At 43.1% G+C, this 27743-nt stretch overlaps 2 protein-coding genes across 3 annotated transcripts; one reads left to right on the forward strand and one right to left on the reverse strand.

Moving 5' to 3' along the window:
* Positions 1–2534: 2534 nt before the first annotated feature.
* Positions 2535–4849, reverse strand: LOC144109991 (transcription elongation factor 1 homolog). Of its 2 annotated transcripts, none has more exons than XM_077642789.1 (4): positions 4794–4849; positions 4153–4306; positions 3841–3911; positions 2535–2894 (listed from the first exon to the last, which is right to left on the reverse strand). In XM_077642789.1, exons 2-4 carry the CDS (start codon positions 4266–4268, stop codon positions 2830–2832), a joined length of 252 nt encoding a protein of 83 aa, XP_077498915.1. In that variant the 5' UTR covers positions 4269–4306; positions 4794–4849; the 3' UTR covers positions 2535–2829. The 2 variants fall into 2 exon arrangements, with proteins under 2 accessions (XP_077498915.1, XP_077498916.1); XM_077642790.1 differs by lacking the exon at positions 4794–4849 and adding an exon at positions 4631–4753.
* A 152-nt stretch (positions 4850–5001) lies between these two features.
* LOC144110919 (leucine-rich repeat-containing protein 40-like) lies at positions 5002–27510 on the forward strand. The gene is made up of 13 exons (XM_077643986.1): positions 5002–5384; positions 7410–7600; positions 8887–8960; positions 9511–9640; positions 11259–11382; positions 12314–12456; positions 13220–13483; positions 14956–15122; positions 16644–16751; positions 18230–18340; positions 19609–19686; positions 21118–21303; positions 22266–27510. Exons 1-13 carry the CDS (start codon positions 5210–5212, stop codon positions 22369–22371), a joined length of 1857 nt encoding a protein of 618 aa, XP_077500112.1. The 5' UTR covers positions 5002–5209; the 3' UTR covers positions 22372–27510.
* The last annotated feature ends 233 nt before the right edge of the window (positions 27511–27743 follow it).

Consider the following 27743-nt stretch of genomic DNA (forward strand, 5'->3'; position numbering starts at 1 on the left):
TTATTTGTTAGTTCCTAGTCCTGTTCTGCCGCTGTGAGTCCACACTCTTTTTGTATAAGCATTTAAATATCTTAGCTGCCCGCCTGTTATCCAATTTCTTCAGGCGTTCTTCATAAAGTATTTTAGTCTGAGCTTCCCATGTTTCGAGTGATGCCCAGCCCATGTCGTCCTGTACTGCCTCGTTTGTAGTCTTGCCATAGGCACCTAGTGCTAACCTTCCAACAGCTTATTTCTTATTTCTAGTCCCGGCTTATTTCTAGTCCCGACTGAACTTCTTCCCTTAAGCATAAGACCGGATTCCCAAAAGTAAGCCCTGGCACCATTATTTCTTTCGAAATAACCTGCAGTACTTCATACTTCCCATTATGGCCTATGTTTCACTATCGCGGCATCTCTCCATCCTTCTGCCTAACAGTCTGTTCGTACTTTTCCATGTATATCTGTCCTTCGTTTGTGTTTGTATTCTGCTACTCTGAGTATTTTACAACTTTGTATTGTAAGCATCTGATCAGTGGAGTCTTTGAAAATCATCAGATCTGACTTAATTCCTCTAAAAGTGAAGCCTAGAGAGTCTCCTTTGGCTCCACAACAATTCACCAGTCTGCAAATCTTCCTTGCTATCAGCTAATAGTACAACATCGCACACATACATTAAACCGAGGAGCTTCTGCTCTACAGCTTTTCTGCCTAATCTATATGTAAATTCCATTAATTACCTGCAGCCTACTTTCCATATTTATCATATAAAGCATGAATAGCAGCAGCGATAGAGGACAACCCTGCCTTAATCTTTTGCGTACCGTGATGGTTGTACTTCTTATCCCTTCTGACCTAAATTCAACTTTATTATTTTGGCATATTTTCTGTTCGAAGTCAATGCTCATGACCAATACCTTTATATTTCAGTATGTTCCACTGGAGTTCCTTGTTCACGTTGTCGTATGCACTTCTTATGTCCAAGAAGGCAAAATACAGGTCTGTTTTTCACTCTAGCTATTCCTATCGCTTGGGTAAGCACTAACAGGTTATCATCAAAGCATCTACCACCTAGCGCGTGTCGTCAGTGCGCATGAACAGATCGCTTTGGGGGCGCCAGATGGCGCCACTGCTGGCTGGCAGCGTGCACGCTTGCGCGTCTGGACCAGTCAGCACGTGCGCACTGGTGGCCTGCGGTACGCGCTATCTCTAGACATATAGCATTGTGCACACTGCGAGCCATAATCAAGTTTTATTATTACCTGGAGGGAAAGTGAGCACCACCGTCTATGGGAGTTTCGGTAACGCTGGGTATATGAGGTTTTGTGTTTGGCTTGGTTAGTATTGGGCCGAAAATATGGATTTACCTCGAAATCGCGCCGCAGTGCCTCCCCTTTTGCGCAGATGAAATTATTTCAGTACTATCGTTTTTCACTTCAATATATTTGGCGCAAGTGAAATTGCGGTGTTAGGCTGGAATGAAACCTTTTACAGCATTTCTGTGAGGTTTGCCTCGAGAAGAGTCATATTTTTACGGCTGAATGCACGTTTTATGCCCAACAATAGCCAAGCCGAGTAAGATACGTCTTCTGGCATTCCTGCGCGCCTCTCCATGGTGGATGAAGTGTAACGCTGCCAGCCAACTTTCCCTCTAGTTATATTAAAAGAACTCTAGCCGCAAGAGCTACCAAGCGCCACCACCTCTGCGCATCTGCAGATCGCCCCGAGAGCACTAGGTGGCGCTAGGCGCCGGCCAGCTGCATGCACGCCTGCTGCATTAGGACCATACAGCACATGCGCACTGGCAGCGCATGCTATTGTATAAGAAACGCAGACATCGTAGCTACTACTAAACGAGTCCCTTGACCGCCATAGCAGTTGAAATTCACAAAAATTAGATTTAATGCCGCCTTCGAGGTGAAATGCGGTTAGCAAAAGGAGACTGTCACCATGACATGCAAAGCCATAGAGTGGCACACACCTGAAGTATCCACTAGCAAAGCTCGCTCTACATATGAGAAGTGCAGGAGGATGGCTGGAATCTTCCAGGCTTGTAGAACATAGGCACAAGCCTTCCTTCGTTTCCCTCTTCTTGTATGCGTCCACATCAGATTAAAGGCATTCGCACTTCATTTACATGCAGCTTCCACCACACACGTGCTGCTTCCTGATCACTTTCCACACCACCCCATACAGTATGGCCAAACGCAAGCCTGTGGTGTGGCGTGCTTATTAGCTTATTACCAACCACTGAAGCGCTCAAATTCCATTGTTTCACCTCACGCTGTACAAAGAAACTATAGACTATAGGAGGCTATAGTTGCACTGCTCACCTGTCTAACGAATGCACCATCCCCACCCCCTCATTCTATCACTACATCTGTATCCCACCCATTCACTCCCACTACCCAACCTCCTCGGGGACCACCCTTCTGGCCACAGGAGTCGGCAAACAGCTTAATCAACCGGGCTCAGGAGGTGAAGGCCAGAGGGCATACTAAGGAGCACTCCAGGTTGCTTCCATGCATCTCATGCGCAGTGAGAAACGCACAAATAAGTACACTGTCCCAACATAAAGGTGTTTTAATCAGTTTCCCCAACCTTGGTCATACATTACAACAAAGACCACAGCACCACCACACATGACAAGCAGCAGCAGCACATTCTGCTTGTTGTTGAGACGCTATAATGAGCGCAACACAAATGATTCCATTACACAACTAACACTGAGTGATGCAACAGCTCTTGCATACACATGAAGCCAGACAAGAGCACACCAATGACACTTCCACCAGTGATTCCTATGGACAATATGTACACAAGCAGCAAAGCAGGTCTTCTTTCTGACCAGCCCTACTGGTTTGCATTCTCACAGGCGTCGATCCAGTCACTGTAGACATCAATGGCTTCTGAAAGGTCTAGAGCATTGCATTAAGTCAAGGCCAATGTCTAACCTGCATGTTTCATTGAGGTGTAGAAAGCCACAAACTTAGCCAACCACAGGAGTGTTGCTCAAAGGGATAGGTATAAAACCTCCTAGCTAAACTGCTGGCCTGTTTGTGCTCAAATTTTGCACAGAAGAGGCATTTGGCGGTAGGTTTCCTTTAGGGGAAGTACTTGCCCGGTTTGGCAAGAGTAAATTTGAAGCACACATCGTATTTTGTGATGTCAGATTGGAAAAAAAAAAATTCTTCCAATTGCTGCAGCTGCAACGCTATCTGTCAATATAGGGCCCAATTATATTAGTGGCACGGGCAGGAACATATATTAAACTCCGTTTTGGTCACTACAAAACAGTATTTGTCTATACGTGGGTGAAACTCCCACCGTGGAGGCAATAAAATAACGCAGCAAAATGGGGAAATTTAGCATCCACAAGATGACGGATGACTTGTTCACTTTGTCACAGTGATGTAGTTAAATGTTTGCTAACTGCAATAAACATTAAGTTATAAGTTAGTGCCTGCCCTTGTGTTTGTCTGTCTGTTGTCTTCCCTATGTGCTACTTTTCACCATGAACACCATGGCTAGTCAGGCTGCAGGCAACAAGACCACCATGGCATTCTTTTCTCGCGCTGCTATTCTATGCTCTGTTAAACAATCATGCACTACTCTAAAGAAGACTTCACAGCACAGCACTTTAGCATAGCATTACCGTGTGCCACTACCGGCAGCCGCTAACAGCGCATTTGGGATCGGCGGTAGCGGCTCGCGGTAACGCCATGTTATATGTCACATATATGTCGCACATATATGCACCCAGTTTCAAAGCCGCTGACAATACCAAAGACTACAAAAATACTGCGCAGTACAATTGGGATACCGCGCCTCAGGCGCAGTCGCAAACCGAATAATAAAGGATACAATTTATGGCTGTCTGAAAATCTTCCAGGCAGACTCGACACGTGATGCGACCCGTATTTCGTTGCCGGTCCCTGTAAAGCGAGCATGCACTGTATGAATGAATGATGCAAAGGAAGGCAAGGAGAAAACTCATTTTACGTACGTTGCAGCGCGAGATGCGCAAATATAACACGCCATGCATAAATCCCAGATGGTTTGCAGTCCGGCGCAGCAATTTCTAAACCCATACGCAAGACAGCGCCGCTTTTGCCGCAGAGGGCATTTTCACCGGTTAGCAGATGAGCATGCACAAAAATTGTTCTCAATACTTGCATTTTGACTTCGCACGAGCGCTCGTGGTTACAGAACGGGCAGTTGAACTGCGTCTCCAGGGGTTCGATGTTTTTTCGCTTCGGGGGAGGCTTCCGCTTGCTCCTGCGTCTTCCCATTCTTCAACCCCGGTGAAAGTCGGTCCCAAAACTCACTCCTGTTCAATAATAGATGAGTTAGCGAAGGTCAGTGAAAGCGCCGATCACACTGCTGCGATCGGAAGCGCGCCATTAATCAAAAAGAAGTCGCGCAATCAGCTGTTCGAACGAACGCCCCGACCAACAAACGCGACAGGGCAACTAGAGATCCGGCAAATCCTTAAACGTTAGAACGAATCGCCTGACACATACTGCAAAGGCCAGCTGGTCACAAAAGGTCAATCGAATAGTGCTGCGATGCTGTGAAAAGGCGCCTAAATTGCAGTAAGCGTCTGGAATATTCGATGTAAATTTTGCACAGCAGCCGAAGTCGCGGAACACACCTAGATATTTACTTCAACACGACAGGTGCATTCATTTTCCGTGCCGAATAACATGCGCTAGAGTCTGAACGTCCAACTAACCGCTCGCGACTACCTAAAATGAGTCGGTGAAACTAAAGACCTTTGGTAAAAAATAGTAAAATTGAGCGCGCAGACAACTTACCGCAAAACACAGGCCTTTCCACGGCGCGCTGAAAAACGCTATCAACAGGCGTCGCCACTGACGCAAATAATTACAGCTTTATTAATTAACTTTAAATACGCTTTCAAACTAATGTGTTAAAATAAAATGTGTTATTTTGGTTTTTTTTTATGGTTTAATATTGAAAACTTTGCGAAAATTTTTTATGATTCGGAACTACGTCTGCTCTAGTTTTATGCGCGGCTTAGGCTGCTGGTTTTTATTTCAATTTTCGCGGCGCCTTTGCGTGGTTGCATTTTGATTTCGCATGCGGGACGTAGTCTGGCGAGTTGTTCGGGTTGTGCGTGCACTGTGTAACAAAACGCTGATGGCTTAGCGAGCGGAGAGATCCCAATACGCGCGTCCTCCCGCAGTCCGGGCCGCTTCGTCGAAGCGTGATGTCCCGCATCCCGAAGCCGCAGCAGCTGAGAGTCCAGCAGCAGCATCGCTGCAGGCCCAACCCGCAAGCATGCTTCGATCTCCAAAAGAAGGAGCCCGCGATCAGCATGGAATTGATAAAGCTTGCGCGCAAGAGCGGTCAGCTCAACTTGACAGGAAGAGGCATGATTGACGGTGAGTTGACTTTGGGAGAAAAACAAACTTTTTTTTCTTCGTGCTCCATTTGTTGTCAGCACGTAGAACTGGTTTCGAGTTGTTCCGACTACCTCTTCATGGAAACCTCGTTTTTTTCGCGACCTTCGGAGGCACCTAAAGCGGAATATACTTTTAAAACCACTGCCAAGGATTGCTGTCTTCGAGGCCGTTTTTTTTTTTTTTTTCCCCCTTTTGGTCCTGTATGTAGTACTATATGGAAGGCGTGTGCGCAGTGCCGGTAACGGCTCTGAATGCCAGCTCGTCACGCTACAGCCTACAGAAATCGATGCGGCTTCTTAGCGACCTATATAGAACGTCATATTGAGGAGCATTCTGTCAGGCGCGTTGATAAACTACGTCTTGTGTCTTCCGTGTATCTGGGCTTTTACCGGTTCGCATCATTTAGCTGTACGTAGTTTTCACTGCTGCGCTGACTACTCGGGAGATCCGAGGACGTAGCGGTTATACCGAGGCGGCATTGAATCCATCTATGCGTTGTCAAAAGCTAGTCATAGCGCGCCGTCACCACACAGTTCATCATGTGCTGATATGTCAGTCGAGAAAAAAAAAAGTTCGACATGACGCACTTTCCTTCCTGTCTCATACTCTTGGTGCTTGTGTGCCTTTGACGAGACGTCCTTGTCACGGAAGCACTGCTTAGTTGTGTCACCAAGAGCACAGAGGGCTTAAAAATTAAACAGAAATGAATGCTGGAAGGCAGTGAGTTGACAGCTGTCACAGCCCACTTAATTACGTCAAGTGACGTGCCCGTTCCTTTTGACGTGTCTTCATATTGCGAAGGGACATCCACGACCAATTAGTTGCATGTGGATTGACTCTGTCTAGCACTCAGTCCGGTTTGTTAATTGAAAACGACGCTGGTGGGTATCACGCAGGTGTTCGCCAACGTAAGATAACGGCGCGCTGTGGAGCAGTTTCCATGGGCTGCCAATTTGCCTGGCAGTCACCTGCCATGTAGCCTGAAGCATTGCACATTTCGATCTGTCATGAGGCTTGCTGCAACTTGGCACCAGCGACAGTTTAAATGAATTGAGCGTAAAGTCTCAAAAGTTTATTGAGCTTAACATTTTTCTTTCGAACACGAAGAAAAAAGTGTGTAAGGGCTGTTGTTCAGGTTTTTCTGGCAGAGGCCCAAAAATATCACGCTTTTGCAAAATGAAGTGACTCTGATGTGAATGTGGCGAGAAGATGGTGCATTGACACAAGCCACAAGAAGGAGCACCCAGCAACGCACTTCTTAAGACCAACTGGCCCAACTAAAGTTTACTTTTCGATTTTGTGAGGCTTACTGAACTCTTTATGTTGAATGTGTTGCACGTTAGCGTACATTTCTAGTGTGTTTTCAGTGAAAACTTAGTGATCATGACAAATAACCCTACCTGGTTTTCTAGCTGCTGCAGTTTTATTTACTTTGAGCGCATTGAACTGGCTGCATAACGTCAGATAATGCCTTGAAGGGTCACTGAGGGCAAAGCAAAGTTGGCCTATTTAATTGATTACTGCGTTCTAATTACGGAGCCTACTGTTAGTGAAAACTGAGATTTCGTAAGATAGAAAAGGCCAAAAAATTAAATGCAGGTATCACTTCTGCTGACTGCCCTCACAAGGAAACTGTGATGTCAGATACTTTTCTTCTTTTTCTGGTCTTCTCCACTTCGGATGCTTGCAATAAAGTATTATTGTTATTGTTACAGAGTCCATAATATTTTCCCAGTGCTGTCATCATGAGTCGGATTGAGTGGCAGGGAAAAAAAATTCAATTTTAGGTTCAAATTTATCAGCAACAAATGTGTCATTTGCTGCAAAACAACATCAAGAATGTCACTGAAAGCCAAATTGTATCTTACTGAGAACATAAATTGTATAGAATTGTACTTTTAACACTGTGATTGTCTAAATGGAGCCATAGAAACAAAGAAAACGTAAAGGCACCTACTTTTCTAAAGTTTGGCTGCTTTAAAGCCTCAACCCTTTGTCTCACAGTTCCGGACCAGGTTTGGAACATAAACATCTTGACGGATGACGAGAGGCGAGGTCTTTCACTCTCCCTCGACCAATGTGACGGAGACCGCTGGTGGGACCAGGCAGATCTGACAAAGCTGTACCTGTCGTCTAACAAGCTTTCTAGCCTGTCTCCTGACATTGAGAAGCTTCAGGCCCTCACCATTCTTGAGGTAGGGGACTGCATGGAGATGGTGCTGCTTAGCAAATGGGCTGCTATTCGATTTACACCATGGTTTTGCCGATAGCTTGAGTGCTTTAATACCTTGTGTTGGAAATTGAACGGAAAACTCTTTCTTTTTTGTTGTCTTTCGAAGCAGCCAAGTCTGAATGTAAGAGCAGTGGGGTTTCTTTTTGGGCTTGTTGGTAGTACATAGCTTCAAAACACTGTAGTGCAAACAAAGACGGGGAAAAAAAAGAACAGAAGGAACACCATGAGTGCTAATTTCCAACAAATTTTATTTGATAATGTTGTGCAAAACTGAGTACGTGTTTTTTTCTGGCGTATAAATGTGCTACTTGAGAACAATAATGTCTGTTGGAAGTTAGCACTCGAGGTGTTCCTTATGTTCTTTTTTGTCCTCGTCTTTGTTTGCATTACAGTGTTTTGAAGCTAAGTGCAGTGGTAACATTGTGTGATGGATTTTTTTTTATGAGGCTTTTGTTCTGTTTCAAGCTCATTACTTATTCACCTATTGGTGAAATATTTTGTAGTACAGTGAGTAAAATTTCTTGTTACAAGGTTTGTTTGTGGCTTTTCCAGTTTGAGCTCTCACTGGCAATGTACATGGCTAGGTATCCTGTGTTGTAATGAGATTGAAACTATGCTTTCACAGTGATAACCTTTAATATTTTTTAAGGGCAAACAGCGCAAAAGACATAGACAGAAGCAGAGAAAACACAGGACAAGTGCTGTCCTGTGTTTTATTATAGTTTTAGCTTAATTTTTTATTATCATTTGAAATAAATAAAAAAGAAAGGAGAACTCATCTTTTTTTTTTTGCAAAATTTTATCTCACAAACTGGTTTATGTTTAGGAGGCAACGAAGGGAGCCACAATTGACTATTCTACGCATCCTTCCTTCTTGGCTCAGAGCACCTCATTGTCCTTGCGACGCACAGGAGCCCTGCGCTAAACAAGCTCCATGGTCATATTTCCCCCCTCACTTCTGAAACCTCTTCCGTCATGGCAGCAATTCTCATTGGGTACATGGAGGAAGCGATGCGCCGCACTATCTCCGCCGCGTCTCCCTGTGGTTCTTTATGTTCGTTCCGCATGGCTAACCCCCGCCAGACCTGTGGCAGCAATGAATGCCAGCTTTTGGCACGGCGCCTGCATTTTGATATGGTGCTTAGCCGCAGAGCCGCGACTGTTGGAGCACCGCTACTACGATTTCACTAACCTGTGTCGTCCTGTTCTTTGTTTCTTTCCGGTTCTTTTTTGCTCCCCTCACCACAGCTGAATGACAATGATCTTGCCTCACTGCCAGACACCATTGGGAACCTCCGGCAGCTCTCAAAGCTGAATATTAGGCAAGCACCTCTGAGTTACATTTTCAAGTGGCACAAAGTGTTCGTTGACGTTTGTAGATGTCAGCCATCCTCTTGGTCTCAATTCCTGCTGTCAGATACAGCTTAAATCTACAGTGAAGCTCTACCCACATTTATGACCACCACTCGCTGTTACTTTGAGATAAGGAAGTGGTCCATATTTAAAGCTCTTTTTTTTACCTAAACAAAATGCTTATAAAAAATATGGAACTTAAAGTATGCTAGTTTTTATGTTTCTAACTTGTTTAATGCAGTGAAACCTCAAAATCTTCACTTCATTTACTGCTGTGAGCGGTTAGTGGCGTAACACAACATCGTTCGGGCCACTGGCTAAGGCCAACTGCTGTTTTTTAGCACTGCAGCCTACTGTAGAGTGTTGGCCCATCTTTTGCTGGCTTCGGTTTTTGTGCGTCCTTGAGCCTTGTGAGTTTATCGCTTTTGATGAATAAGGTAGTGTTCTTAAGTTTTCATTGTCAATAGTGTAATTTTCAATTGGAAGGAAATTATATCTTTCTTTTCTGGCTTCTTTCAGTCGTAACAAGATTGAGAAGCTGCCAAATTCCTTCTTTCAGCTGAAGGAGTTGCGACAACTGATTGCTCATCATAATGCTATCTCGGAACTGAGTGATGACATCGGCAACCTCTCTTTTTTGGAGATGATGGTAAGCTTTTGTTATGGTCATTTATGTGTGCACAGCTGTATCTCTCCAAAACTTAAATATATTAAGAGATTGATGCACATTCTATGACCACACTGGTCTTTCACTTTAATGTTGCGCACTGCAAGTTTGCCTCATTTATATGCCTGTTTACAATAGTATCTATATTTTTGTTATCTTCACAGGTATTAGGTGTGTGTGTGTGTGTGTTTTTTAATGCTACTATTCATTCTTGCATAAATCCTGTATGTGAGTCATGTAGTGGCCTCATCTGTTGTATTCTGTACTGTAAATGTTTGTGGGGTTAATAATACATATGTGTATTTGGACTCTCTTGTATTTGTTATGCCGGGTTCGATCCCAGCCACGACAGCCTTATTTGGATGGAGGTGAAACACAAAAATCTGTGTGCTGGATAATGTCAGTGCACACTTAAAGAGCCCCAGGTGGTCTAAATTATTTCGGAGCCCCCCAATAGGTCGTTTCTCATAGTCCACGTGTCGGTTCAATATGTTAAACTGCATAATTTATGGTTTTACTGTTAAATAATATAGTAGTTGTAATGTACCTAACGAGTTTCCAACGCCGGGCTATGTTTTGTTTTTCATGCTTTTGATGTTAACAAGTCCAGTTTCTAGTCCAGTTTCTAATGGATTATTAACACATAATAAGTTTACTGCCTGGGTACTGCAATTTTTTTTTCGATAAATTTAATTTATGCAAGTAAAATGTCAATGATAAGATTCACACTGTGTGTCGCGAAAAATATTGGTATCATCCAAAATTCATATAATCCAAAACGAACCAAATCCTAATCCAGAAGCACGGGGAATACGTCAGCACAGGTCCATTTAGGGCTTACGGTATTTATTTATAGCCGCGCAACCACCGCTCATTGCTCGCAGTGCTTGCCGGACGACTAATTATTGCGACATAGGTGACATGTGGGCCGTGCGGTACCACATCATCAAGATTGTACTCTATAACTGCTGGTGAATTAGGTGAATTAATCAAGCAGGCTCCACTGTACAGAGTTTGAGACATTGGTTTATTGGACATAATCGGTAATTACAGCATGCCTCCCTACTCCATTGTTAGCATGAACAGTTGTGAACAGCACAACAAGATTGAAATTTATTATCAAATTTTAGGCGTCTATCCCTTGGCCCCATTTTTCTGGGTAGTTGCTCAGATTGTTCATTTGCCTTTGCTGTGATTTCACCTAGTTCTCTATAGCATTTTAATTTCCGTCTTGGTCTGTCATTCAAGCAGTGATGTTGCCACAGGAAGAGGTGGCGGGCACCATCTGAAAAGTCAGCTATGCACTTTCTCCATTCTCTGTCTAGGCGATTTTGTTTCGCAGCAAGTGCTTTAAACGTCTTAGTTCGGGCTGTCGTCTGTGTCTTGTAAGCCAGTGTGCGAAGCTGTGGTCGGATCTTCATGAGGAGTAAGGCTACAAAGGCGTCGTGATGGGCAAAAATTTTACTCCGACCTCCCTCATACCACATCGCTACAAATGACTGAGCACAGTTCCTGCATTCAAGTGAATATACATGCTTGCACGAGGTGTAACGCTGCTTGTTGCAATTGCTCTTGCTCTCTGCTTCTAATTTTTTCGCAGGACCTGAGCCATAACAAACTGACTTCGCTGCCAGCGATGATTGGATTCCTTTCCCGAGTAACCAACTTGAATCTGTCTTACAACAAACTCTCAGAGCTTCCTCCTGAAATAGGCAGCATGAATGGTAAGACTCACATTGTGAGGCAGGCACTGTTGGGTCGCTCTTTGGCATGATAGTTTGCCCTTAGTTCATGATAGTTAAGGCTTTCTGATTACGCGTTGCGGTTCTACACTTCAAAATCCAGCCATCTGCCTTTGCAAGTGGTTCTTGAGAGTTGGCGGATTTTTGCACCCTCTGTCTCCATATGAGCTGCAGATAGCTTTGTAGATGTTACTCCAGTGCCATCCTTTGGTTTGGACGAACTGTTCCCAAGCAGTTTTTATGCTTGCCTACAGATGGTGCGACATTTTGTTGACCTGCAGTGCTCGCACCCTTTATTGCATCAAACGCCACCAAGTCCTCTCCCAATTTGAGGCTCTAGCTAGGATAGTTGGCTTGCCCCACTGTTGGAATACAGGCATGCACTCATGCTGCTGCTGGCCCAATAAACTTGCTTTGTGCTGTGCTGGAAACAGTTACCATTTCATAGCCCCAGATATAGTTTACGGTCAGTCTATGCCCTCTCTCTGAACTTTGCATCAGGTATTGTTTGGTTTCTTCAGCTCTAAACGTGTGGGTGAGTTTGCAGTTAGCATAATCAATGAGCTCCAGCAGAAATGAGTACAAAGGTATTCTGTTGAATTCGTAACAGTCAGAATTCAAAAGCAGGAGCATCAAATTGCAAATGTGAATGACAGGAGAGGACATGGCAGGGCCATGTCTTGTCATTTGTGTTCATGTGGTGGTGCTCATTTTTTTACAGCTCTGTCCGTTATAAAGTTTTCAAACTCGTTCAGCTATGTGCTATTTTATACTCCATTACCTTTTTATTGCATGATAAATTGTAGCTCTCAGTGCCTGGCTCATACTTTTAGTGCCTGACTTGTGTACACTACTCTTCAGATGCCTACTTGTACAGTAATTAAATTAATTGCATTTTCTCTTTCTTGCGAAGCATTGCAGATATTGGACGTTTCATCCAACCACATACAAAGTTTGCCAGAGCCAGTTGGTTCACTTTGCCACCTGGAACAGCTGTTTGCGCAGCACAACGATCTTACCGCACTGCCACCTTTCGCAGGCTGCGCACGCCTTAAGGCAAGTCGGTCTGAGTTCTTTTCACACTGACAGCTGTATGAGAAGCTTTTTTACCATGTCAAATGGTGACATACTACACCATCGGCGTAGCAGGTCACAACTGAAAACTCCTGCGTTGTCTTGCTGTCCACCTTAATGTTATCCAGGTAAGGCAGAGTCATGAGGGATAGGTTTACTATGCCAACAGAAAATGTAAATGGACCATGCCATTGACTCTGAGACTGCCCGCACTGGAGAAGACGGCCTGTGTAGAATTTGACAGCGAAGACAACCATACCCACAACATGTGTTGCTTGTTATACTCAATTTAATCTTCCAGCCCAGTGATTCTTGATCATTTTATTTTAGCCTTAGGAAATTACAACAGCTTTCAGAAGTTGCTCAGGAACATTGTGTGTCTTGGATTCCATTCCTTCCTGCCTAACACAAATGCAAAAAAGATTATGCCAACACGTGGCACCTCATAAAATGCCCAAATTCAATCAATAATTACCAGTGCTACAATGAAAACAGTCTGCTGTGAGCAGTTAAAGTATGAATGTTTCCAAAATAAAATGGGTAAAGGAAAAGTGGTAGTGAGGCATGCATAGATTTAGATGTAATAAGGGAGCAATTACACAGTATTCCCTTCAGATTTTTCAGGAGCCCAAAAAGTACTTCAAGGAATGCAAGGGTTCTATAGAGCCAAGTATGAGAACCCGTGTTCCAGACCTTTAGCTGTTTACATCAACATTTTGCAAATATTGTTATCTCGCCATCGCAGGAGCTTCATGTCGGCAACAATGCCATCGAGGAGTTCCCCATCGAGGTAATCGAGACCCTACTGGGTCTGAGGACACTTGACCTGAAATGCAACAAGCTCTCGCACCTGTCACCGGACATCACCATGATCCAAGGGCTGGAGCGTCTCGACCTGTCCAACAACAACCTGGCCTCGCTACCCTACGAGCTGGGCACCCTGGTCCACCTCAAGGGCCTCGGTGTAGAGGGGAATCCCCTCAGGGCCATACGCAGGGATATCGTCAAGGTGGGTCTTGCTCACATATGAGTGTGTGTTATAGAGAGTCAAGGAACATTGTTTGCCAGACATTCAGCTTCCTTTATCGTCAGAGCCCTTTGATCATACCAATTGCGAAATTTACTATGGGGCCCATGTATTGAAGTGTGTTGGTCAGATTGGGCCAAAGCACGAATGTTTGTGAGGTGGTTGTGCCATGTTTGGATGGTAATATAGTAAATTTGATAAGCTACAAACATTCAAGTGAGTGATAACCACACTGATGCCTGGCAGCGAAATCGATGGTACAGATGCAGCAACAAAAATGGATAGGTATTACTGCCTGTCACATGCACTGAAAACTAAGCAAGCAGCACATTTTAGCGATTCTGAAGACGAATGGCAATAGTCTTTATTTGCTGCTCCTTGCTGGTGCCACTATCCTCTCACCCCTGTGCAGCAGCCACCGGGAATAGTAGGGTTTCAATGCGGAGTTTTGTGTTTGATGTGTTCAAAGAACTCTAGGTTACACGTCATGATGCGGGCAGTGCAATGTTGGGTGGGTTCATGAAGTGGTAAGTTTGAGATGGGGGTGAAAAGCAGTGTGATTGCAATTTGAGTTTTCAGTGGTGCAAGGGCAGCTTGGCCAAAGATTGCCATGGTCAGCATGTTTAGTCGGCATGAGATGGTGTCAAAGGCTGATTTTCACCGGCATTCCATTCCATATAAGCTGAACCACAGGTGAGAGGAAAGCTGGTACCCACTGGAAAATTGGAGGGCACACGGCAGCACTGGGGAACAAACTTTGCACCTTCCGTATACAAGGTGGAGGACCCGTTGAACAGCTTTCTCTGTGCAATCACTCTTTCTGTGGTGTACAGATGGTACATCTAGTTGAGCATGTAAACCTTCAAGGAGTGCCGAAATTATTCTCTTTGGTTTCTCAAACGCTGCACTCTTACCTGCTCTTTAAGTAGGCCCTCATGGTTTTACTGGAACATTTATTGTTTGCATTCTTACTTGAGGCCCACTGATTCAGAGGTTGTTGCCCTTTAGCCTTGGTAACTCCAGCTTTCAAAATGTGCCGAGGGACCCTGTGTGCCTTGGCTTCCATCCCTTCCTGCCTCAGATACACGCAAAAACAACACATGGAAGTGCAGCCCCTCGGAGCATGCCCAGATTAAATCAATAATGACTGGCTGTATAGCAAAATGGTCTGCGGCAGGCAATTGAAGTATGGTTAGGCTCAAACTCAAAATAAAGGGGTTGAGAGGAAGGGTTGAGGGTTGATGCATGCATGGGTTTTGGTGCTTTGGGGAACCCAGAAAGCACTCCAGGGAACCCAGATGTTCTGCGGAAATCGGTTTGAGAACCTGTGCTCTAATGCAAGTGCATAGTCAGCAGTCATGCATTTTCTTCGCACTTTGTCCATGAATGGACAGTGAGGATCACCAGTGTTCCTTGCAAGGGCATTCATGTATGCCACCTCTTCCTCCACACAGAGGGGTACGGTGCATCTCCTGAAGTGGCTGCAGGACCGCTTGGGCGAGTCACCAGAGAGCGCCGCTCACAAGCGATTGTCTGGAGGGGCGGGCCTCAACGATGGCTCTGACCTGGCGGAGTCCATTGAGAAGTTTGCCCTCAAGACAACCCATGCACTGGAACTAAGGTGAACCAGTACTTTCAGATCACCATCTTGTCTGTGAATGCCACAACAGATCACTCTTAAGTGCATTTTTCACCTCAGAACACACACGGATTTTCTTATTTGAAGCCTCTCAGTGAAAAAGGTATATGTGGTGTATGATAGCATTGAATACATAGACTTGCTATTGGTGCAGGACAAAGGTGTAGAAATGCAAGAAAGAATATTGGGAATTATCTTAGTTTAATTTACATTTCAAATTATAAGGAATAGCACATATATATGGTGCATGAATGCAAATAGCAGCTATGAAGGTGTGGTTCCCTGCAAAAGAAGACGTATTACAAAATGTTCCCACAAAAGTTTTAGATGTTCCAGCCAAAAATGGTTTTGTATTCAGGACACATGACATGCAAACAAATACATTGACAAGGTAATAAACGCACATAACACTCTGTTCTCATATTTATGATTTTTCCGTTCCTCTTTCTGGCCGTAATCTAGTACAGTTAAAACTCGATCTGACGAGGCCCGATTTTACGAAGTTCCCGATTTAACGAACAAATTTTGATTCCCCAGTAAGTACCCGTCGGGTTTAGTGTTCTCAATGATCTGACGTAACGAAACAAACGGCTACTGAACACTGTTTAACGGAGTTTTTCCAGGAATGAATGAGTACCGTGGGGTTTAGTGTTCTCAATGATCTGACGTAACGAAACAAACGGCTACTGAACACTTTAACGGAGTTTTTCCAGGAATGAATGAGTAAAAAAATGTGATTTCTCACCTTTCTTGCCCACGATGTATTGCAGCCTCTGGCCAATGTGCCAGCACTAACATCTAGGTGCCCAAGTAACGGCCCTGGTTTTATCTTGATGGGGTTGCAAGTTGTGCTGCTGTGCGTAGCAAAAGACTCTGCAGTCAGCAGCGCTTGCCACCTTAGCTTCGAATCCGTTTGACCAGATGGCGCTTTCATGCACAAGTGATTTGTGCTGCGTTCATGGACTTTTCTTACACGCAGGCACGGGTTGTCATAAAATGCGATGCCGCGGTAGCTTTTGGGTGTTGCTACGTTAAGATGTTAGATTTCTAAGGGCGGAAAAAGGCCTTCTTTGATTTTACAAATTTCTGGATCTAAAAAAATAATTCCTGGCTGCTCTTCAGGCCGTTAAATGGTGTTTTAACTGTACTTGTAGCCAGGTGCTAGTGTGATGGTAAAAGTGAGATTTGTACAAAGCAGTCCTTCAGATGCCTGGATTAAGTTGTCGCTGGTAGCAGACTGTAGTAAAAAAACTGAAATACTTAGCACGAAAGCTAAAGCATTATTTGATACACTTGTGCCCCGGGTAGAACAGCTTGTGAGAGGGGTCTCATGGGGCTGTGCTGTGTGTAATGTCTTATAATTGTTCATGTTGCATAGTATTTCGCACCAGAGAGCGAGGTGTTCTTCGTTTCATTTCTTAGCTGCCTGAATCAATGTACTGCTGCATGTGGCAGGTGCGGTGTTGCACATTGCTTTAATCCTTACTCTTCTGCTTCTCGCAGCAAGCGATCCCTGCACGATGTCCCCGAGGAGATTTTCAGGATGGCAGCTGAATGCGATGCCAGCACAATCGACCTCAGCAAGAACGCCCTCGAGTCTGTTCCAAAGGGGTATGTTTACCCCTTTTTTGTTTTGGTGTTTTATGCTGCTCCTGGCCAAATAATTGCCGCAAATCGCTGGCCGTATCGCTTCCATATCTGATCATCAAGTCTCCCAAGACAGTTACTATCAATCACTGTGCAGATTAGTGCACTGGTTGTGCCCGGGTTGCCCATGTTTTCACCAAAAAGATTTTATTTTTTTATGGACAGCTTAAAATGTTTTGGGGCCCTATTTGATATTCTGTTAATTCTGACTTTTTTTTTTCTGCTTCTTTGGAAGCTCAAATCAGCAAGATTTTATTTTTTAGTATATTTGGTAAGGATGTACAGCCTTTGTTAAAAGTAAAGAGCCCAAAAGGTTCGTTTCAAAGCTATGTAGTGATGCTGTTTTACCGCCCATGGAATTCCTAACTTTCGGAGAGGTGTGAATGAGAGTTTCTCTCATCTTCAAGAAGCTGGGAACACTGGCAGCAAAAATCTGCCACCCAGTGTGACACAGAAGCAAATCCGTTGGGCTCTATACTTTTTGTAAAAGGTTAGCTGTCAAACTCCGTTACAGCGAACACCGACATTACAAATTTTGTCTATATCGAACTGTACCTAAATATTTTTAACAAACACATGCATATCTTTATAGCATATCGAACGCTGTTTGCCATAGAACTGATGTACCGAACTGCCAAGCGCCAAGTTGTGCCCACTCATATGGCAGGCTTTGCCTCACTCACTCGGGTGACTGATGGTGGGGTGGCAAGTGTTCTCGCCACGGTTCACGTTTTATTTCGCATTTGTCAGCAGCGCCACAGAAGGTATAGCCACAGCTAATATAGCTGGAGCACAGCTGGTAGCCAGGCGGTCGGCATCCGTTTTTGCCTCTCGCGTTCAGCGATAGTGGCCCGGAACTAGCAACATGGTCTGTTGTTGTAGCTTTCCAGCAGCCATTCTGTGCTCGTGATGGCTATCACGGAGCGTAGATGGTGAAAACAGCGAGAACTTTCGTCCTGGCATCCGATTTTGTACGTGACATCGCTATAATGCGAGGAAGCCACCCTAGCTGGCATTTGACCTGCCGCTGCCATGTGCTACGGTGCTGTGCGGCGAAATGAACCTTACGAGTATTAGCCATTCGATTTTTGGTGACCTCCGCTGTCGCTGCGACCGGCTGCGAAACAGTGCGAAGACTATGGAAGAGGCCTTCTCCAGTGCGAGTTCTTGCCGAAATTTTATTTTACGAATTTCGGCAATATACAATTTTTACCAGTTGGCTGTAACGAGTTTTCACTGTACTTGTTTCCACGGCATGGTAGGGTATATATAAATTCATTACTAGTGCTTGCTGTGCACTTGAAAGTTTAACTGTGTCAATAAGCCTTATATCTGGTGTCTTTTGTAAGCTGCAATAAGTTTTGAAAAGAGTGTGTTTTTCCTTCTTGAAGCTTTTTGGTGGCTGATCATTTTGTTTAATTTCTTTTTCTTAATCTTTTAAGGCTTGAAATTGCCTGCCCTGTCATGACAGAGCTGAACCTGGGCTTCAACAAGCTGTCTTCATTGCCCGGATTTCTGTGTCTTGCAACCCGGCTTACATTCCTGGACTTGAGGTGAATAGCGAAACCTAAGGCAAAAAAAACTTTCGCTCAATCCACAACGCTGTAAATATGCGAGCTTTGCATTTGGGTTGAATGACCAGTTTAGAAGCATTCTGGTCATTGCCTTGATGTTTACTGTTTTGATTTTTATGTCATTGGATGCTCTGAACTGTTGCTCATGTTACTGAGATCACTGTGACTCAGGGTATGAAGTCTTAGTACTCCTATTTCCATATTGTTTTGGACATAGAATACAGTCATTTATGCTGATGGAGCTTCCCAGGATTCATTGAGGATTATGTGCTACCTATAGAGGGATGTTTGCAGTTAGGGACGTTGGGACCAGTGGTGATTGGGTGGGCCAGAGCCTCCATGTACTAATCTTATGGGGGGGCTCAGCGCCCCCACTTGTCCCATTTACCGTAATTTTTGGCATACAGTCGACACTCAGTGTGTTGTCCACAAAGTTCAATTTTGGCTCAAAAAAAAAATTTGTTGTCCTCACCCGGTATAAATATTACGGGAACCTAGTGTGCAACCCATGCATAAAAATGCTTGTGCACGCACAGCACAAGTATTTCAAAGCCTCATAATAGAATAAGCATTGGGAATTTCATGCGAGATTTGGCGATATTTGGCGATTAGGCGATAATGCATTCACAGAACTCTGCTCTGTGCAACAGCAATCTATCTTTTTCATTTTGATGATCTTTAGTTGTTTTTTTTATGTGATATCTTGTTTACAGTGTAGACATATCTATGCCAACTGCTTTGTAAGAAATGAAAACAAAAATTTGAGGCATGGAAAAAAAACCTGAGAATGTCATCACTTGCAAGGGTGGTCGAACGGGCTAGTTAATAATTCATGTTTGGAAAAAACAGCGCACCCTTAAGGCATGGACTGAGAAAGACATGATGACACAGCGCTGAAGTCGTCCTATCTTTCTCAGTACATGTCTTAAGGGTGCACTGTTTTTTCGAAACCGTCATCTTTTGTAGCATGCATTCAGAAATGCAGTGAATGTCGAGCCAGCCACATTTTTTCTAGCCTTCAGGCATTTCACATGGTGTAGAAGAGAAAAAAAATCTGTATAGAGAAAGTTCTCCAGATGTAATGCTGAAATTTCGTGCTGTTAAGTTTGAAAGCATTACTAACATGGAGAAAAAGTTTCATCAGAATCCATCAAAAAAATTAACAAAGTTGGTGTGGAAAGCTACAGCCTCCCTAACGTCCTCTTTGCCAAAACGAAGCTGGGGTTGTTCTTGCCCAATATTTTCAGGAACAACCAACTGAGTGACCTACCCATGGAAATGTCAACGCTGTCAAGTCTCAGAGAAGTGAACCTGTCATTTAACAGGTGAGCCAGGTTACTTTGCATGTACTGTAGTGATCGCAGCAGCACTTGCCACGATTGCAGGTCTGCAATGTTGCTTGGGAAATCAGTACATTACTAGTTCTGACAGCAGCACTGTGTGGTTGCTTAAATGGTTAACAGTGAATTCCTACTGCAGTGGAGTTCAAGAGAATAAAGAAATAATGAAAAATAAACAAATTAATAAAGTGAGAAAGAAGAGAATAAAGAAAAATAATGTGGAATGAATAAATTTCTTTGTTTCATTTATCATCATCAGGTATAATGAAACTACTGTTTTGTATTGCATTGCTAAATAACCTTGATCTGAAGTTTCATACAAATGTGCCTGTACACATTTGTTGAACAAAATCTGGCACACCAACATGTCAGGTGGCTAATCAGTTGCAGTTGCAATGGATCATTAGCTGCCCTGGCTCATAATTTGTGTGGAAAAATATGACACATCTATGAATTTACATTTGAGGAAGCTGTAAAAGACCTGGATGGCTATATGGCGCGATACATCTTTATCAAAAAAGCGTGGCAGAAGGCAGAGGCTTATTTTAGCTCTTGTGGTAAAAAAAAAAAATTTGGAACACTTTATTTCATAAAATTAAGGTTTTAAGTGCATGAGCTTGTACGTTGAGATTGAAAAAAAAATTTGTTTCCTTTGTTGTGTTTGTGGTTTTACTGGAGACTGTTTTGTTATATAGGGAGGTTTAATAGCAGAGCCTCAGAATCCGGTTCCAATGCTAAAATCGCGTTCATTCATAGGGTCATTTTTAAAATTCCTAGGTGTGCTATAATCTCTCATAATTACACCTCAGGAATGATATCATATGTCTCATTTTTTTTCTTTTCTTTGACATCTGGCACACTGCTAACTACTGTGTTTATTTCGTGTGTTGCCAGAATGAGAGTCTTAAAACCAGTTGTTTCGTGCTCCAAGAACTTACAATCGGTGACCTTCAACCAGTGACAGCACCAAAGGGAGAAAAGGGTGGAAAAAATTTGGCAAGTGCTTCGGCCCACAACGATGAAGCCTTCTTAATAGGCACATTATATTGAGGCATGTTTCTAATATTAGGCATCCTCGCAAGGCTGTGAGCGCTCAGCAGTACGTTTTGTACGTTATTTGTTTTATCTTCATGGGGAGCTTAGAGCCACACAGAGGCATTGTGATGCCTACCCAAAATTTATCCCCCAACCCCCCGCCTAACCTGGAACTGTTTCTGTCTTCAGATGTGCAACATAAGCTCACTTCGTTTTTTTGTAGCACATTTCTCATTTCTCGAAAAGCACAGCCGAAAGCGTCACGGGGCTGGTTTCCCATTTGAAACTTAATGCATATTAATTTGGATGTGGTGCACGACAAATGGCCATTTCATGGCATTTTGTGTTCATTACTGATTGGTTTCTCTGCAAACTCGGCAGGTTCTCACGCATTCCCGAAGTTGTGACCAGCTGGGAGACGCTGGAGATCTTGTTTGCGTCGGACAACAAGATTGAGCAGCTGGACTTGGCAGAGCTGCAGAAGTTGAAGCGTATCGCCGTGCTTGATCTCAGGAACAACAGTATCCTGCAGGTGCCGCCTGAACTGGGCAACATGCGGCAGCTCAGGTGAGCCCTGCCATTTGTTGACTTGAGTACTGAAATGAATTTGCATTGCTTTCTTATGAGATAGATATTTGAGCACTTGTGTAGTGGGCTTTGACTTGTGAAGGCTTACTGTTTAGTTAGTATGTTATCTGAGACACTGGTCAGTGTTGAATCAAGAGTCTTCCTTTTGCTGATCATAGTCAGTGCAGACTGCTTCATTTCTTTCACTGCAAGAAAAATTTTGGTGGCTGCAGTTTAACCCATATACACCGAAACTTCTGAAATTTGAAAAAAAAATTGAAATATTTTTAGATAAAAAATATTTCAATTCACAGTTCAGAATCATGCTTTTATTGGCGGGAATATTTTTCTCAACACCGACTTTGGAGCTGTCCTACAGTGCAGGATACCAAGTAAATTCGCTACGTGTTACGTGTGGTAAAGCTTCAAACATTTGTCATCGACTTCAAAAATATGTTTCTCATCTCACGTGGCGGCTTCCTTATGACCATGCGCATTTTTTTTATTTTTTTTCTGAATTAGTACAATGTAGTCGATGGGGTCGAGTTTCAAAAATGACATCCGGTGAAGACTGGCGGGCCTTTCTGTTTGCACACAACGCACAGAACTGAATGTGCACGACACAGCCCTTGCATAGGAAAAGTTTAGACCATCCTGAATCTACGCTAGCAGGCACAAGCTTTTACACAATAAACTTTTGAAGTTACTGTGCAAAAAAAGCGTTGTCTTACATGTAAAATGCTAGGCATACCTATGGGTTTAGCTTGCAGCTGATAGAGAGAGGCATGTGATCATGAACTCAGAATATCCAAAGGTCTCCAAACTTGCACTTTAATAGTAGCAGTTCCCTGCAGCTGTAGCAGTGAACTGTCTTTAGCCAGGCTGGAAGAGTAGCATACTGTTTCACACTGTCGTTCGTCGACATTCATCACTGTGCTGGTTTTCTCTTCAATATCGTGCAGAAACCTGCAGCTGGAGGGGAACCCGTTCCGCAATCCGCGGCCAGCCATTCTCTCCAAGGGCACCCCGGCACTGCTCGAGTTTCTCAGAGACCGCATTCCACGATGAGTGCTTGTCTGCTTCCTGTGACAAATCGTTTATTTCTTTTTGTCCTTTTTTTTTTAATCCTTTCGGACGACAGTGTTTTCAAAATGTTGAGTTCTTCGACACACCAAACCACCACAACCACCACCAACAACGTAACCAACTGTCACAATTCATTTTACTTTGTGTTAATGTTCGAGTAAACTGCCTCTGGAGTTTTCATTGTTGCACATCAATAAATAAATAAAATCATAGGGTAACCTTGAACCATAGACACATGATTGGGCTATTTGTGCACAAACGAAGCCAGAGTAAAAGGGAACAAGAGTTTTAAAACAGCACAAGTGTCATATGTATGATACCAGATAACCCATCCCTGATAAAGTAGATAAGGTGCTGGCATTAGAGAGAAAACAGCCCTCAGCTGCAGTCATAGGCAGCAGTACAGTACTAGACTTCCAGGTGCTCCTGTTTAAACATTGTTTCTTTTTGCCTTTGTAATGCTTAAAAGATGCGCAATCAGTCACCTTTTCAGTTGTCCACATTTTTTAGCACTCTCAGCGTGTTAGGATTGGAGTAATAGCCTTGTAACACTGAATCCTATGTTATACCCACCCGGGAAACGCTTTTTGTTTCTGTCCACGTTCACGGAGAAGTGTGCGGTGTGGAGGAGGCAGTTAGGTGCAAAGCAAAGGGGCAACAACTGTCTCACTTTACCCGGGGTGGACGGCCTAAATGTGCTTTGAGGGTAGGGACGAAACAGGGAGTGATAAACGGGGAGAGATTGAAAGGTGCAGGTGTCTCTATCTGCAGGGTTGGCTATTCATAGCCTGCTTCAACTCTGGGTGTCATCAGAAGTAGTATATCTCGTGTTCTGTAATGACAAAAAACATGTAACTAATCATCCGGAATGATCGAGTGGTAGTGAGCAGGTTTCGAGAATTGAATTTACTGACACCAGAGCAAGATCCAAGCAGAACTCAGTGGTGTTTGTTTCTTCCCAACTTGTCAGAGTAATGCTGAGGAGTAATCAGCGGGGTAAACTGCAACTGGCAGTCGGCCAAGCAGAAGCGTGATATCCTGTGGTTGGCCACAGGAGAATCGCTGCTAGTGGTACTGTCCTGTGTAACACTGCTAAGTTTCTGGATGTTGCTACCAGGTGGTGTAAGACGACCCACTGTGAGCATTTCATGCATGCCGCTATACATATTGACAAAATGAGGCGGCATTTTTAGAGTCTTACCCAGTGATTACAGTTGAGGTTTTGAGTTGAGCCTTTACTTGTCTGTGTCTAGCATTTTCCCTGCCAAAGGGTTAGTCTGTTGTCATGTATGCACCTACTAGTGTAATATGTATAGGAAGGTTCTGCTTGATTCATACTTGATTTATGCATAATAAGAACTATTTTTTGGTCCTCTTTTGAGTTCAAAATATCGAGACTCAGCTGCATATTGTTCAGTATCAGATACAACCAGTGTGCTGGTGGCTGCAAATGTGTGCAGACCAGGGAAGCAAAAAAAACTCGTTCCTTTATAGTCTAAGAATGTGCAGTTTTTGATTGACTGTGGTTACAAGTGTGACTAGCATAGCACGGCAGGTAATTTCCACCAGGAAATGTAGTTTTGTGGTCTGTATATATTTGCAGCCTACTGCACAGGTGCTTTTTACTGTGTATTTCACGAGGCAGTATTACTGAGCAGTGTTCTCTGTCTGGGACAGAGCTGTTGATGTTTGTTTGTGTGTGAGTAGACAGAAGCATGTTGTCATGAACTCAGCATGGTCATGTCGAGCTTGTCTGAAAGATTTGAGAACTGATTCTTTTAGTTCTCTAAACGTTAGCAGGTTGGGTGACGCAAGCGACATGTTAGGCTGGGTAAACTCTCTTGCAATGGAGTAGTTTGGCCTATCTTGCTTGCTTGCTGAACTTGAATCTCATCCTGGATGGAAAACTGCACAAGAAAACGATGCACAAGTGCAAGGTAAGGATAGGAGCTTGTCTGGTCTTACCTTATGCTGGTGGGGGTAAAGTCTGGCTTGCCTCGCCAATGTTAAGTTCATGACAATGCATGCTCATTGAATTGTAATGACCTCACTTGGCCTAATGTCTGACATGACCTGCTCCCATTAGGTTCTTGTAAACGAGCTTACATGGTTCCTCTTGCTGTTTGCCAAAGGAATGTGTTTGTGCATTGTCCCCCGTGTTGAGGTTTGTAGACTTGTCGTGTTAACCAGGAGTACGAAGGAAATGTGAAGCATGGGTAATTGAAAATCAGTATCTACTAATCTTGCAGCTAACAAGAAATGTAAGCCATGTCACTGAACTGGAATTTTTGTTATGTTGGAAAGATATAACTTAGTTGTTGACTGCTACTGACTCAAAATTACTTCCTTTAACAAGAAGATTGATGATACTGGGCTCTTATGTGTTTGGACTTTAACTTTGAGCGTTCTGGTTGGTGCAGTCAACTAAAGCAGGATACAAGACAGTAAATGTGTTCTAGAGACACAGTACATTAGAAGTACAGCATATTCGCACAAGTATTAAACAGTTCAAATGTTAAAGGGAAACTGAGGACAAATCGTGAAAAAATCGGTAGGTTGCTGTGTTCTAATGGCGAAAAAGCTACCTTCACTCTAAATGAAGCTTTTCTAGGATAAAAATGGTCAAAAAGTGAAACACAAGAGTCATCACCACCAGCTATTTTCTTAGGAAAACTGCAATGGCATCAAGACAGTTTTTTTTTTTCTTCACAGATTCCTGGTGTTAGGCTACACCATCATTCACTACCAAGCAGTGATAACGTACTAGCCTTTTTCAGTCTTGACGACACTAGTTTGAATTGAGTGGTAAGAAAATTTTTTAATTGAGGACAAACATCTACATATATCCAGGAGGAGCCATAGAATTGATTTTTACCCAAAACAAAAATTGGATGAAGTTCTTCTCCGTGCCTTTTCTTTCCATAAAGGTAACTAAAGGGAAGGGAGCCATTGGTATTTGGACAAAGTCACTTGCATAGAATATGACCTTGATCCTTTCTTTTCAACTCTCAATTTTGACAAGTGCAGGAGGCTTATAGTTGCATAAATGTAGTGTACCCTGTTTTGGTCTGGTTTTGCACACTTGTGCCCAGTAGCGTTACAGATTTGAGCTAGGTAATACTCAGAACAGGAGAAGGAAAAAGGCATGTTGGAGAACATCTGGAAGCGGATAGCTAAAAATGGTTAAGGCACTCCGCGCTCAAACAAGTGATGCAGCAGGTATAACGATTAGTACTAAACGTTACGTAAAGTTGCAAGTTAAAATTTTGTTTTGATTTATTGAGTTATCACGTTACGGTGAGAAATGTCTGAACAATAAATTGAATCATAGCACACACAGTTCTTCAGTCATTTACTGAGCTCATTACATCAACATGTAAGTTGTTACTGGATACATTTGGTTTTCTCTGAGGAAATGAGGATATGCTTGGACTTCTCAGACATAGCATTAATTGTCAATTGAATGGCTGCCATATTTACTTCAGCAGGGACATTATTTTTATTATTTTGCTCTCATTACCAGAGAGAAGGAGAGAGCTTTAATGAGTATCCTCGGTTTGTGTCACCAAGTTTATTCACATGAACCTTTGTGACAACTTTGCTTGAAGTAGAATTCAGTATAGCACAAGGTTTATTGCCATACTTCAATCCAAAGCTCAGACTAGATTTGTAGCTTCTGGCACTTCTTTTTTCATTTGTTCCCTTTACTGTCGAGTAAAGGAGTCAGGGAACCCTTTCTTCTTAATATTTTGTATTTTATATGATGTTTCCATTGCCAACTTTCCATTTTGCCGTGTGTTTTACTGGGTTGTGTGTACAGCTCCCAGCAGCAGCATTGCATAATGCCTTTGTCATGGTGCATGTGAAGGGTATAACCTTTGCTGGGACAATTTTATGCTATCTTTGTTTCCACTGTATTTGCTCAACCCAAATTTTATTGGCTTGTGTTCCAACTTTTTACGTGTCCAATGGCATTGGCACAATGTGTACTTCTTTACAATACCCATGTTTTATTGCATTTTGCTTTACAAAAGCTTGTGCTCTTTTGGTATCTTGAGCTTTTCGTTGCTAGTATTCAGGTAGAGAGCATTTATTCTGTGACGTGTGATACATTTCAGTGTTTATTTAAGTAATGTTTGCGCATGCATTTGTGCAACTTTTTTCTTGTGTTGCAACTGTTTTGATGGTGCACTGATGTTTTCAGAGAAGTATGTGTGCTCTGTTTCAGAGAGTTGTCTAATTTCTTTGGTAGGAGATGATTTTTTAGCTTTTTTTTTGTAAGTGCTGTAATGCAAAGGCCAATAGTGAACTTTAGTTTTGTTTGCCTGGTTTTGTTGTATTGTGTGAAAAAAGATAGCTGCAGCTGCATTATGATTTTATTTATTGACTAAATGCCTCGTGCATGTAGCACCACCCCTGCAAACCTAACTAATGAATTCTCTCCTTGCCAAAGCATTCTTGTTCCAGCTATATGTGATGAAATTATGGCAAAGCTTAGTGGTCTTGCCTTTTGCTAACCACTGCAAGCTAGGCAGCTTTATGTGTTTAATTTTGAAAGTTCTTGGTTTTTGCTGGAATGTGTAGCATCTGAATCTATCGCAACCTGTAGAAATGATAGAACTGATTGTTGTTCATATTTGGATTGGTATTTTGCTATTTAAATTATAGTATATGTGCCCGCTGTCAGTAAGAGCAGTGAGAGCTTTTTTTTTTACTTTTTTTGTACTCTCTGTGAAGCTTATGCGTGGGCTGTGTCTGAGCGTTTTGGAACTGGTGACTCAAGACTTCAAGGCCCACTGTGATTTAAAGCCAAATCTGTTGTCAGGTCTGCCTAAATACATTTGCCTTTCAAGGACTGTTAACACTATTGCTTCTTGTTGAAGGTGCAGTGTTGAAGGCTGCTTCAAACTGATTATGTAGTGCTGTACATATATGTATATTATACATATGTTAATTATCATGATATAGAAAACTGATATATTAGGCAATGGAACAGCTCAGCTCAATTGGTCTTGCCTTTTTCAAACCTATCTACACCATGCATTAGAAATGATGCACCAACACTGCCTTTGTATTTCAAGCTTTCTTCTGTTGTCATGGAAATAAATGATTTAATCTGGATGTCTTTTTGTAGGTTTTTGGATTTCTTAGAGCCTTAATTTCAGAATAACTGGATTTGTAGGGGAGCCACTCACAAACTCAGGAACCCCGTCAGCGGCTACTGCAAGAGTAAAGATGCAATATATTGTTTATGTGCAGGTCTTATCAAGAGCTAAAGAAAGGCTCTCCCACTTGCATGTTACCGCTCTTTCTGTGAAGACTGTTCGGGATTTGAAGCCCTTGTGAGAACTATG

Source organism: Amblyomma americanum, chromosome 11 (assembly GCF_052857255.1).
Source record: "Amblyomma americanum isolate KBUSLIRL-KWMA chromosome 11, ASM5285725v1, whole genome shotgun sequence".
Lineage (NCBI taxonomy): Eukaryota > Metazoa > Arthropoda > Arachnida > Ixodida > Ixodidae > Amblyomma > Amblyomma americanum.

Bases quoted from the DNA above. Each gene is read 5' to 3' on its own strand.
- LOC144109991 (XM_077642789.1), bottom strand. From the start codon at position 4,268: ATGGGAAGACGCAGGAGCAAGCGGAAGCCTCCCCCGAAGCGAAAAAAC. The intron at 3,912-4,152 runs GCAAGTATTGAG...CTCGCTTTACAG, and splicing joins CGCTCGTGCGAAGTCAAAAT to GGACCGGCAACGAAATACGG. The intron at 2,895-3,840 runs GTATCCTTTATT...GCAATGCTCTAG, and splicing joins TTTTCAGACAGCCATAAATT to ACCTTTCAGAAGCCATTGAT.
- LOC144110919 (XM_077643986.1), top strand. From the start codon at position 5,210: ATGTCCCGCATCCCGAAGCCGCAGCAGCTGAGAGTCCAGCAGCAGCAT. The intron at 8,961-9,510 runs GCAAGCACCTCT...GGCTTCTTTCAG, and splicing joins CTCTCAAAGCTGAATATTAG to TCGTAACAAGATTGAGAAGC. The intron at 15,123-16,643 runs GTGAACCAGTAC...TGCTTCTCGCAG, and splicing joins ACCCATGCACTGGAACTAAG to CAAGCGATCCCTGCACGATG.